Below are 13,069 nucleotides of genomic sequence, written 5' to 3'. Positions count from 1 at the left end.
GGATGCCCTTGAACCTGCCATATATTCTCCTGTTCCTGCCGCCACCTGCAGGATATGGGTGAGAGACAGTGCCAGCAATCTTGTTTTTGGAAGGGCAGTTGGGGTGGAAGGAGGCTAGGAATAGAACCCAGGGCCTCATACATGCTAGACAAACACTACCACTGAGCTACCTCCTCAGTCCGTGGCTGGCAATCTTTTGTTGTTGTTGTTGTTGTTGGTTGTGGGGCTTGAACTCTGGGCCTGGGTGCTGTCCCTGAGCTGCCCAAGGCTAGTGCTCTACCACTTGAGCCACAGCGCCACTTCAGGTTTTCTGGTGGTTAATTATAGATAAGAGTCTCACACACTTTCCTGCCTAGCCTGGCTTTGAACTGTGATCCTCAGATCTCAGCCTCCTGAGTAGCTAGGATTATAGCCTTGAGCCACCAGTGCCCAGTTTTGGCTAGCAATCTCTTAACTGTGGCTAGACCCCTCCAGAGGGATCCCCATAGGGCGGAGCACCCTGAAACCTCCCAGTGTGGGGACTGACCTGTGCCAGACGCGGAAGGCCCCGCCCCACTCTTGCTTGTCGCTCTGCCATCCTCCGCTGGGTCAAACACAGGCTTAACTGCAGAAGAGGGTGCCGTTGGGTCTGCATGATCTTGCCTGGTACCTCTAGGTTCCTCATCTCCTGGGGCTCCCCTAGCACCACAAGGAAAGTCCTCCTCCTCCGGGGTTCCTGAGGCTCAGGGCAGGCTCTGCTCCTTCCCACCTTGGGGCAGGGGTGGAGGGTGCAGGATCCAGGCTGCTCCATCTCTCAGCCCTGCCCTCCTGAGCCTGCTGCACTCATGCATGCTGCTCCTTCCCCCCAGGATACCGTTCCATCCTGCCGCCTCTGTGCATCGGCCTTGTCCTCTGCAGCATCCACACCAGGAACGAAGGAATGCTTTGTTTGGTCCTTGGTATAGCCCCGTTCCCAGAGTGGTGGGTACAGATTTCTACTGCCCAGCTGCTGTGGCTGGGCAAGCCCTCAGCCCGGTGACAGCCAGTCTGCAGATCCCACCTGCTAGGGTCCTTCCAGCCACTCGTTTGTCTTTGTGTATTTTTATTTCTTTTTTGGTTGGTCGTGGGCCTTGAACTCTGGGCCTGGGTGCTGTCCCTGAGCTCTTCAGAGCAAGACAAGCGCTCTACCCTTTGAGCCACAGTGCCACTTCTGGTTTTCTAGTGGTTTATTGGAGATAAGAGTCTCAGGGACTTTCCTGCCTGGGCTGGCTTTGAACCATGATCCTCAGATCTCAGCCTCCTGAGTAGCTAGGATTATAGATGTGAGACACCATCTCCCCACTATTTTATTCCTTTCACACTTCTAAATAGTACCAATTAAGAGTCTACACTGTTATGCATGGCTTTTTTTTTCTTTTTTGGCAGTTCTGGGATTTGAGGTTTGTGCTATGGAGGCAGATGCTCTACCACTTCAGATAGACCCCCTCTACCCCTTTTAACTTTAGTTATTTTTCAGAGAGACCTTTGCTTTTTGCCTGGGGACAGCCTTGGCCTGCGATTCTCCTAAGTACACTTTCCAAGTAGCTGTGACTACAGGAATGGCCCATTATGCCTGCATACTTGTTAATACGATGTCTAGGTAACTATTACCTAAACTGGCCTCAAACCTCCATCCTCTTTTTATCTAAGCTGGCCTCAAACATCAATCCTCCTGATCTCTGCCTCCTGAGTAACTGGGATCACAGACAGGCATCACTATGCCCAGCCTCATGCACACATATGTAAAACATCCCAATTCCATCCCCAAAGGTAGCTATGGAAACCAAAACATCCAGTTTCCATGACCTTTGGGTGAATATTTTCATTTCCAATGTCTTCATATGAGCAATGTCTTTACTCCTCTGCTCTTTCCCCTTCCTTCTCTCTAGTAGATTCTCTTCATCCCACAAAAACATTGACGGTGATTCAGGGAGCTCTGAGTTCCAATCTTCCTCCTGCTCCTGGCCTCACACAGGACCTGGCATGGGTCCCTCCCCTGTCTGGACTTCACCTCTCTGCTTGGAAACTTGAAGGACCATCAAGGGCTGACTTTCTAGACTCTGATACCTTTTATTCCTTACTAATGTTTCCCTCTCTTTCCTGGTTTACTTGAGAACCTTGGGCTCCAGAACTTTCCAGGATGCTGTTCTAGGTTGTTGTTTATCTTGTCGGTTGTGGGGTTTGAACTCAAGGCCTAGGTATTGTCCTTGAGTGTTGCTGCTCAAGATTAGGGCTCTACCACTTTGAGCCGCAGCTCCACTTCTGGATAGTTAGAGATAAAGAGTCTCACTGACTTTCCTGCCTCTGAGTAGGCAGGATTGCAGGCATGAGCCACCAGGGTACCAGCTCTGCTGTAGATGTCGGCGGGGCTGGGCGGCACGGCCCGTACTCACCGTGGGGCTGCAGCACCTCAGAGATATTGAGGCCGTCTCGCATCCTCAGGACACACACTCCATAGTGGAGGTCGAAGGCATCGCTGAAATGAGGATGCTGATCTCAGCCTCCCATTTGGGAAGTGACCTGATCCCCAGAGACCATAATGCCTCCCGCCATACTCTTTCTCTTACCAGGGCCTTAGTTTCCCCATTTGTGTAATACACAGACCAAACGGGAGAGTCACTCAGGATCCCTTGGGGAAAAACTAAATTATACCCTAACCACCTGATACACTTGGGGAATCTCACATCCCCTCCACCCCTTGCCCCATACACCAACTGAGTCCTGGGGAAGCACTTGTAACCACCACACAAGGCACCAAGTAGCCAGCTTGCGGCTAGGACTACAGACACACATTCAGGAATGGCTACGGGGCATCTAGAAAGCTTCTGACCTCTTAAGGCACACTCCCTGCCTTCCTGACCCAGTGCCCTGAGTCATGGATTGTGTCAGACTCATCTGGCTAAGCATCTAGGGACTGCCTAGGTATGGGGGAGCTGGGGAAGCCTGGAGCCAGATTCTACCACCTTGGAATCATGCTGGTAAACAGCAGACCTGGAAGCGGGTCCCAGGGCCTCAGCCCTCGGCCTGGTAGTTCTTAACAGTGTCAATTTTCCATGCAGCATGAAGGCAAGAAAGCAGCCCAGGCCAGCTGCCTGTGGACTGTGCCTCGCGCAGAGCTGGAGGAAAACAGGGATGGGAGTCTGTTCTGAAACCCACAGGGAGCTCAGTCCTGGGGCCTGGCTTCATCCGTGGAACATGAAACAAACTCAGAGGTCTGAGCTGGGCCTGGGCCTTCTGAGGGGCCACATGTGGACACAAGGCTTTTGCAAAGACACCTAGATTTTAAGCTACTCTGGAAAATCTAAATCTCTGGCAAGACATGACCCACATTGCTTCAGGATGCAATTAGCTAAAGCCAGTGGCGCTGGCTTTTCCAGCTGCCACACTGCTCCTTATTGTCCTACACCTGGCCCACTTCACTCTTATCCCTGCCAGCTCCCTGCTGAACTTGTTTGTTGTCCATGGCCCCATAGGTCAGAATGAGACACACACACACATACACATACACACACAACACACACACACACACACACACACACACACACACACAAAAACCTGCTTCCTGTTCAGCCTTGAGCAAATGGAAGTCAACTTCTCATGGTCCCCGCTGCTCCTCCCCACCTCCCCAGTTCTAGGAAGCCCCAGGGGCCACATCAACAGATTCTGGCCCTGCCATCTCTGCCCCACTCACTGTAGGATGTCAATGTAGTCCTCCACCGTGGCTGGGTGAACCGACTGCCAGTTCTTCTTGAACCCCACCACCAGAATGTTGGGCTTCAGTCTCCCCAGACCTGCAGCCTGCCAGGGTTGGGGAAGTGGGGAAGGTCAGGAGGGCAGGGCGGGCAGCTAAGGCTGGGGGTCCGTTCTGTGATCAGGGTGTGGCTCTCCCTCAGCGCAGCTTCCTTCCAGGTGACCTGCCGGGGCTCAGGAGACACAACCCCCTCTAGAGTTGGGTCCGCCTGGACACGCCACAGAAGGTGCAGCTAGTTTGGGAGTGGCCCCTGTCCCTGTGGCTCCCTGTGGCCAAGGGATGACATTTTCCCAGCCCTGCTTTGCTGACAACTCATTTCTCCTAAGAAATTTGATTTTTGAGCGGAGTACGGTGTCTCACACCTGTCATCCTAGCTACTCAGGAAGCTGAGATCTGAGGATCACGGTTCAAAGTCAGCCCAAGCAGGAAAGTCCGTAAAACTCTTATCTGCAATAAACCACCAGAAAACTGGAAATGGCGCTGTAGCTCAAATGGTAGAGCGCTCGCCTTGAGCTGAATCGCTGAGGGACAGCACCCAGGCCCCGAGTTCAAGCCCCACGACTGACAAAAAAAAAAAAAAGAAAGAAAGCAATTTGATTTTTGGATGTCAAGCTTAGAGATTTCCTCAATAATTCTCTCTCCCTCTCCACCCCCTCGCTCTCTTTCTCACACACACACACACATACTCACACATACACATTTCTTTTCCTTTTTTTTGTGTGTGTGTGTGGGGGGGGGGGGATTATAGGGCTTGAATTCAGGAACTGGGTGTGATTCTTGAGCTTTTTTGCTCAAGGCTAGCACTTTACCACTTTGAGCCACAGTTCCACTCCTGGTTTTCTGGTGGCTAATTGGAGATAAGAGTCGCATGGACTTTCCTGGCTTTGAACCGTGATCCTCAGATTTCAGCCTCCTGGGTAGCTAGGATTAAAGGCATGAACCACAGGCACCGAGCTTCTTTTTAAGATGTTTAAATAGATGAAATTTACATTACAGAATTAACCATTGTAAAGTATACAATTAGCCAGGTGCTAGTGGCTCATATCTGTATCCTAGCAACTCAGAAGGCTGAGATCTGGTGAACTGAGGTTTGATGTGAGCCTGAGCAGAGAAGTCAGTACGACTCTCTCAGGGCTGGGAAGGTGGCTCAGTAGTAGAGTGCTTGCCTTGCATGCCTGAGGCCCTGGGTTCAATTCCTCAGCACCACATAAGCAGAAGAAACTGAAAGTGGTGCAGTGGTTCAAGTGGTAGAGTGCTAGCCTTGAGCTGAAGAGCTAAGAGACAGCACCCAGGCCCAGAGTTCAGGCCCCACAACCAACAACAACAACAACAACAACAAAAGGACTCTCTCCCAGACAATTGGCAAAAAGCCAAGATTGGAGGTGTGGCTCAAGTAAAGTACCAGTCAAGCAAACAAGCTGGGAAGGTTCAATGCCTCAAGTTCAAACTCCAGGATTGGAGGACACACATGTGTGCATGCACGCACACATGAGAGAAATGCTTAAAACTACTGGGAAGGACTCTCCTTTGCTGAGTCAGGGATTCACAGTATTCCTCTTGTTTTACACAGAGCTGTGAGTTCATTGCTTGGTGGAATGTTCTAGATCTAGCACATACACAATTGGGTGGGGTCTACATTAGCAAACATTTATCAAGCTATACACTCAGTGTTTTTTTCTTCTTCACCTATGGCACATAAATTATAACTGAATAAAATAAAAACAAAACCAGGACCTGGCTGTGGTCCAGCCCTCCCCTCCCCTCCCCTCCCCTCCCCTCCCCTCCCTTCCTCTTTGCAGGCTTCTGCAGCAGGTGCCAGGGTGCCAGAAGACCCAAGAAAGGTTGGGGAAGGGGGAAACTCCTGTTTCAATAAAGGGGTGTCCACTAGACCCCTGGGCCCTTCTGCGGTTCTGGTGCAGCCTGGCACACCTGCATAAGGATCTGGGCGCCGCTGCGCAGGTCCTCGGCAAGGACGTCTGAGTAGAAGGCCTTGATCTTCCTCTTGTTCAGCCACTTGGTGTGCCCATTGGCAATGAGCCGGAGCTCAGGCATCCTCTGCTTGTGGGGTCCCTGTGGGTGATGGGACTGCTGACATCAGGGACTTGCCTTCTTTCTCTCCTGCCCTGGCCCAAGATCCCAGGCCCACAGAGGTGGGCCTTGTAGGCTTAGAAGGGAGCATGCAGGTGAGAGGCGGTGTACTGCACTGGCAACCAGGAAGGTTGAGAGACCTACAGGCACCTACAGGCAGACAGACAACATGGCCAGCCTCTGCTGGCCCCCCCCCCACTCCCCCCCTCCCCATCCAGCAGTCCCGATGGCTCTGGCTCTGCTCCATCTCTCCAGACACTTACAATGAGCACGTGGCCACAGACCATCAGGCTCAGATTCTGGGTGAAGGTGCCCACAAAATCCACCAGGGCCGGGCGGAAGTTGGGGGGACCTGTGAGCACCAGGCACTGGGGACTGAGAAGGAAAAGGAAAAGGGGAGAGAGCCATCAGGAGAGGTCCCCAGGGTTCCTGGTACTAAGTGAGGTACCTTCGGAGCTCACCTGGCTCCAACATCATCCTGAATCCTGGTATGGCCTTGGGATTCACTTTCTGTCTGTGTTTCTAGGGACTCTTCTTCCCGCCACACCCCCCCCCGCCCCCGCCGCCAAGTACAGCCTTAAATGTGCTAGGTAGGCAAGTGCTTTACCACTTGAGTCATGCCCCCGCCTAGCTCTTTTGCTTTTAGTTTGTTTTTCAAGTAGGCAACTTTGCCCTAGGCTGATCTTGGGCTATTTTCACCTCTCAAGTAGCTGAGATTATAGATATGTGCCACCACACCCAGCTCACTAACTTTTTGCACAAGCTGGCCTCAAACTGCCTATCAAGTAGTCTTCTAGACTTGGTATGATGCTATCACTGTCTCTCTTTCTTCTCTGCTCAGACCACCTGACCCTTTACCAGATACCCTTCCTTTGCCCTGCCCTGCCCAGCACATTGATGAACCAATAAAGACTGCTCATAAGGAGGCCCACCATCTGCAAGCCCACTATGTTATCTAGGCAGAGGACTGAGCCTCGGAGAGGCAAAACAGGGTAGTTAGTAATCAAGGGGCACTGGTGCTGATCAGTCAAAGCCAGACTCAGTGGGTCATGTTCAGCAGCTGTGCACAAAGTTAGTCAGGTAAGTTACTTAGCCTCTCTGAGTCTCACTGTCCTCATTTGTGTCATAAATGTCACACATTTATGTCCCAATGTGTGACATAAACAGATAATCAGGTAGGAAGAAGGCAGAAAGGTGCATGATTCTCTGCCAGCTTCGAGGGGGATCTGGGGCTGCCTGCTTCTGTTCCTTTGTTCCCCAGATCACTCTCCCAGTGGACTCTTTTCCTTGCTCAGCCCCCCATTAGGCAATCCCCATCCTAATTTCTGATGGTCAGGTGGTGCTCCTCCCCCAGGCTGGACTTCCCCCACCCCAGTTCTGCCTGCGGTCCCAGACACTGGTCACCGGTAGTTCTTGATGTGGTCTTCGACTTCGTTGAGGCCCACCGAATAGCTGAGAGCCAGGTTGTAGGAGCCGGCCTGCACGGAAGAGCCCCAGTTCACCTCTGTGGACAAGATTTAGAAATCACGGGAGCAAAACTGATCATGTGAGCTGGGCACTGGTGGCTCACGCCTGTAATCTGAGCTACTCAGGAGGCTGAGATCTAAGGATCACAGTTCAAAGCCAGCCCAAGCAGAAAAGTCCCTGTCATCCCCAATTAACCACCAAAAAACTAGAAGTGGTGCTGTGGCTCAAAGTCATTGAGCTCTACCCTTGAGTGAAAGAACTCAGAGACAGGACCCAGGCCCTGAGCTCAAGCCCAGCAATCACCACCACCACCAACAACAACAACAACAAAATCTGGTCATGTGAGGAGAAGAGGGAGGTAGTGATCAGGGCTGCCCAGCAGAGCTGTGACACAAGCTGGATAGGTGCACACTTAAAGACGATCAAGATCCTGAATGCTACAAAGTATTCCCCAACCCTGACAAACAAGGTCAAGTTCAGGTTCAAATGTGGAGTTCTAGGCTGTCTGGGGTTGGGTTTCCCCACGCTGGGTCTCTGTTGCCTGCATATAGATTCTTGTTCCCCTGATGAGCCACCACCCTTCACAGCCCCCTCTTGGTCACCCTCCAGGCTTTTTGCTTTGTTTTTCAGGTAGAAGTCTGGCAATTTTTTTGTCCAGGGCTGATCTTGGGCCATGACCCTCCAATCTTCACCTCCCAAGTAATTGCAATTACAGGTGTGCGTGTGCCACCATATACAACTTGTTTTTGAGAAAGGATCTTAACTGGTTTTGAACTGCCTTGCAAGTAGTGGTTCAGACTTAGTGTGGTGTTACACTAAGTGTGCAAGCCCCAGGGGCTAGCCCCTCTCAGGAGCTGACTCTGGGCCCTTTGAGTGGGGGTGCCTGGTCCTGGGTGATCTCTCAATAGTTAGGTCCTTTTGAGCACTTTTTCCCATGAAGAGATGAGTGGTGGTAGGCCAGCCTGGTACTCTGGGAAAGGCAGAGCTGGAATGGGCAGCACCAGCCAAGGCAGGGGCAGGCCTGGCTGCCTGTTGATCTGGCATGGGGACTGGGCCCACCCAGCCCTCACCAACACACCTGGCTTCTTGTAGATCACATAGAGCAGGAGGAAGAGCACCACGCCGATGGCGATGAGGGCCGCCCACCAGGTAAGCAGGAACATGATGACCACGGAGACCACCGCCCCGAACAATGCTGCCCACTTGCTGTAGTATCTGAATGAGGGTCTCCACCCTGGGGGAAGACCCAGATCAGTGTGCATGCCCCAGGCTCCAGAGCCTCCTCCTGGGTTCAGAGCAGGGTCAAGTGGCCATGCCACCACACAGGAGGATGGGCCCTGCAGCTGCTTCCTTGCTGGGCATGCTCTGGGGGAGGCCTGTCCCCCTACGCTGCTGGCCAGGGCTCAACCTAGGGCCCAAGCATCTAGCTCAAGACAAAGCAGAGTGCAGTGACAGCACTGTCTGGGACAGCCCCTAGACTTTGGGAAATCCTCTTCCCTCTGGGGAATCTGCTGGCTCCTGAAATATTGATGAAAGTAGGAACTAGAACAACTCCACAGAATGCAAATAACATGTGAATCTGCATCACTGTAAGAACTTGGGAAGGGGTGGCGGCTGCTTTAGGGTCCCTATGTTCCCTTCACAAGGTTTCAACTTGAGGAATGAGCTTGGGCTGGCCGCCTCCACCCCTGGCTCCCATTCCCACCCGGACCCCTCTAAGGCCTCTTCCCTGGAATGGGTGGAGGGTCTGCTCACCGGGGGAGTTGGTGATGGAGGCATGGAAGCAGCTGAAGTTGATGAGAGCGTAGGAACACAGGAAGAAGTTGGAGATGATGGGAGCAATGGTGTTGAGCTCAGCTTCAGGCACCCAGGGAAAGAGATAGCAGTTTGCTGCGTGACTCGAGCACCGAATTGCCTGCCATTCAAACTCAAAAGGGTAGGGGACCCCAGGGCAGGCCCGCCCCCCAAGGCCCGGTCTCAACCTTCCCATCTGTGAAATAGGTCCATCCTTTAGTGAAGCTCTTAGTGACAGTGTCTTATAAACTGTAAGCTGACACGTGTATGCGGATTGGGGGAGAGTGTCTTAGTATGGGAATAAGCCCCACCAGGCTATGGGATGACAGAGGGCAGTGGCTGGGGCCCTTTTGAACCACAAACTACAGCAAAGATACATGTGGCAATGTGACTCAGGCCCCTGGGACCGTATCTCAGCCCCACGCACGGTGCCTCCTTCCCTTCCCTGTGTCACTTGGCTCCAACACCCCTGATAAAGTTGTGTGTGTGTGTGCCTCCCTGGGGATCCCCCTAAGTGAGATGAGCACCACTTAGGTGCTGATCCTGCTACACTCAGTGCTCCTGAGCATCTGAAGCCATAGTCCCAGAAGCCCCCAGATCCAAAGCTATCGAGTGTGAGTCAAGGGGGGAGTATCTGTAGAGAAGTGGAGTTAGGGGCTCTGGTGAGCAAGAAGCATGGATGGGGCCAGCAAAGGTCAGGCTCCATCCCCCAACGGCACACTGCTTCCATTGGCTCAGAATCCAGGATTCCTTTTTTTTTGTTTGTTTTTTAGGTCTGAGACCCGGGCTTAAACTTGATTCTAGATGCTCTTGAACTTGCTACCTGATGCTTTCACTCATTGGCTAGCACTCTACCCACTGAGCTGCACATCCAGTCCCAGGATCCAGCATTTTGTGTCTGGAAGCTTCCCTGAGAGACTGGCTAGATTGTTGGGTAAGTCTTATGGTTTAGTGAGCTCTGGGGCCAGGCTAGGCAGCAGGGAAATGGCTGTGAGCTGGGGGAGGAGGACTCACCTGCACCCCACTAATCCCCATTCACCCCTAAAGGTGAAAGCACTCAGCAGGGCCACCGCCTGTACTTGGCTGCTACTTCTCTTTTAGTGAGCTCTGCTTCTTCAGCTGTGTTAGCCAAGCATGGTGCGTGAGTGTGTCTCTACACATGGTCTCCTGCCCACCTGGGCCCTACCTGCTATGCACTATTGCTCCAATTCTACAGATGAAAAACTGAGGCTCGGAGAACTTGCTCGATGCCACAGATCAGGCACACGGCAAAACCAGGCTAGTAGTTCAGTCTAAGGAAACTGGCTTTGTCTAGCCCATCCACCTGCATGGATATCAACCCCCACCCCCCAGAAAGTGACCACCATGATCCAAAGCAGTCCTGGGAGTTCCTTTAGATCTGGGGAGCAGAGATGGCAGGTCTTGGGGCGCAGAACCAGAGGGACACAGCTGATGCCCTTCCAACAAAGCACAGAGGCTCTCTGCCCTCTCTGAAGGGGGTAAAGGAGGTGGAGGGGGCGAGGAGGGACCCATCACTGGGTCCTCCCTAAGACTTCCTGGGAAGTTGGGGGCGGGGAGGAGTGTGGCTCAGAGATGTGTGTGGTAATCATGTGCCTGGCCCCAGGTTCAGTTCCTAGCACCAAACCCTGGATGAGCGCCCCCTTGTGCCAGGCTGGCAGCATGCAGACGAGCTGAGGACAGCTGGGCCAGGATAGAGGCCAGGCCCTCACCAGGGCTGACAGCCTCTTACCAATAATGATGAAGGCCACGGCGATGGCGTAGGCCAGCAGGTAGCCACGCACCGGCTCCTTGTTCTTGCCATAGCCTTTGCCAAAGAAGCCGATTAGCGGGTACAGCTGGTCCTCGCACAGGCACTGCGGGTAGGGGCGCACGCTCACCACCTGGCCGCCCCCTCCTCCCCGGGACCGCCTGGGCTCCAGCCTCTGTGCGGCCCCTCCCGCCCCCTCCGTCCCTCCGTGACCTCGGCAGGGCCTCGCCCAGCCTGGTCCCTGATTTCTGGTTTTGTTAAACGATCTGACACAGGATAAGGGCAGCGCGAGAGGGGCCACTGCATCCGGGAGCTTTGGGTGCTGAGACTGCAGAAATGCTGCGGGGAGGCCCCAGGGGAGACACAAGGGGTTCCTCCAGTCGCCCCACAGGAAGGGGACACTTCCTTCAAGCATTGGCCTGCCTGGCACCTTGCGCCCTCCGCTAGACCCTGTCACGTGAGCCCTCTGGGACTTTATAGCAGTCACAGGGGACCCTTCCACCTGGGCTTTCAGCCCAGACCCCTTTGTCTGGCCCCGCCCCCTACCCCAAACTCCTCAGCTGGCCCCTCCTCCAGACTAACCACGCCCCTGCCTGGCCCCTCCCCGACGTGGCCCCGCCCCTGGAATGGCCCCGCCCCCAGTTCAGGCTCCTCTTGCCCTGGCCCCTCCCCTTCTTGGCTCCTCCCTTACGCTGGCCCCTCCCAATCGTGGCCCCGCCCCCAGCCGGACCCCAGGCCCACTCCACCAGGCCCCTGCCCGTGCCTCACCTGGAAGACTTTGGCAGCCGAGACAAGGCAGGCCAGGGCAGAGGAGAGGGTGGCCCCAAAGATGCCGGCTGTAATCAGGGGAGCGAAGGCAGACACCATGCTCATGGTCTACAGGGACAGGGAGGGCTGAGCTGACATCCCGGACCCCACCAAGGTGAAGGCTGGTCCTGACACCGGGATGGGAGTCCACAGCCCTCCCCGGGGTACCCCAGGCCCACTCACAGACGGGGACTGGGCACCGGAGCCAGCACCTCTCCCCCTGAGTCCAGGGCTCAGATCCCCAAACCACGTCCCCATCCGCCCACTGCAGCACAGAGCCAGAGGCCCAGGACCTGGTAGTAGTTGATGAGACCATAGCGACAGCTGTGCTGCTGGGCACACTCGGTGAAGTTCCAGCCATAGCCACAGGCCAGCCCCTCGCAGGCTCCTGAGCTGGCTGCCACCGTGTCGTTCAGGCTCCCAGAGGCATCGCGCACCACACAGGAGCCTGAGAAGGGGAGAGCCTAGGGGTGGGCGGGTGGGCTTCTCCTTGGCCCCCAGAGATGGCAATGGAAGAACTGTATCCTCCAGCCCAACTCTCCCTGTTCACGAGCCACACCCTGCGGGCCTTCCCAGTGTCCAGGGTGGGGGCCAGCCACTCACCAATGGTGGCCGAGATGGCCAGGTAGGAGACAGTGGTCCAGAAAATGGCCATGAGTGTTCCCTTGGGGATGGCCACAGCAGGGTCCTGTGGGAGGGACATTGAGCATCAGACCACCCCTGGGCCTCCATTGGTCCTCCCCGTACCTTGTCTAAGGCCAAGGTGGGCAAGTGTCCCTGACTTGGGCCCCTCAGAAAGGAAACATGGAGAGGAAGATCCTTGAGACTAAGGACTTGGCCATGGTCACAGGGCTGGGACCACCTTTGACACCCAAGGCAGGAGAGAAGACCCACACCCGGGAGCTGAAGTTGAGGATCTGGCTGGCAGGGTTCTGTGTCAGCACGGCTCAGCTCCAGGGCCTCAGCCCTTATCTGTGAAGCAGATGAGGGGTGGCTGATGTGGGATGGCTTTGTTGGTGAGATGAATGGGTCCCTCCCCTGGCTCTGCCCACTGTCAGCCCTCTGGACGTGTTAAGCCACCACGGACAGATCCACCTGTCTGGATCCAGACCAGCCCCAAATGTCTCCTTCTGCTCTGACAAAGAACTCAGCTCATGCTTTGCTCATATAACCTGCTCACCTCTTGTAGTCATTTCTCAAATGTGATTTCAGGGACAGCCTCACCTGGCAGGTGCATTGTAAGGAAGCCCCAGTTCCAGAAGCCACTGGTGACTATTGGGCTTGACCCTGCTGAAGGCCACAACTTCAGATCTTAGTGGCTGATCCGGGAGCAACAACACAGGGATTTCTACAGCAAGTTCAAGACCCATACCACC

At 54.4% G+C, this 13,069-nt stretch overlaps 1 protein-coding gene across 2 annotated transcripts in view; it reads right to left on the bottom strand.

The window, feature by feature from the left end:
• The window catches only part of Slc12a3 (solute carrier family 12 member 3), a 34,724-nt gene that overhangs the window by 13,859 nt on the left and 7,796 nt on the right, over positions 1 to 13,069 (bottom strand). For both annotated transcript variants that reach the window (XM_042689907.1, XM_042689908.1), the window contains exons 9-20: positions 12,297 to 12,381; positions 11,987 to 12,141; positions 11,655 to 11,762; positions 10,869 to 10,992; positions 9,080 to 9,181; positions 8,403 to 8,558; positions 7,262 to 7,361; positions 6,121 to 6,232; positions 5,699 to 5,839; positions 3,710 to 3,816; positions 2,412 to 2,494; positions 527 to 604 (exon numbers count right to left, since the gene is read on the bottom strand). In XM_042689907.1, coding sequence (XP_042545841.1) covers positions 527 to 604; positions 2,412 to 2,494; positions 3,710 to 3,816; positions 5,699 to 5,839; positions 6,121 to 6,232; positions 7,262 to 7,361; positions 8,403 to 8,558; positions 9,080 to 9,181; positions 10,869 to 10,992; positions 11,655 to 11,762; positions 11,987 to 12,141; positions 12,297 to 12,381 — 1,351 coding nt within the window. The remainder of the gene's footprint in view (positions 1 to 526; positions 605 to 2,411; positions 2,495 to 3,709; positions 3,817 to 5,698; positions 5,840 to 6,120; positions 6,233 to 7,261; positions 7,362 to 8,402; positions 8,559 to 9,079; positions 9,182 to 10,868; positions 10,993 to 11,654; positions 11,763 to 11,986; positions 12,142 to 12,296; positions 12,382 to 13,069) is intronic.

This window comes from Dipodomys spectabilis, unplaced genomic scaffold, assembly GCF_019054845.1.
Source record: "Dipodomys spectabilis isolate Male_0828 unplaced genomic scaffold, ASM1905484v1 ptg000130l, whole genome shotgun sequence".
Lineage (NCBI taxonomy): Eukaryota > Metazoa > Chordata > Mammalia > Rodentia > Heteromyidae > Dipodomys > Dipodomys spectabilis.
Note: the sequence above shows the minus strand (reverse complement) of the source record. Positions and strands in the feature narration are given on the sequence as shown.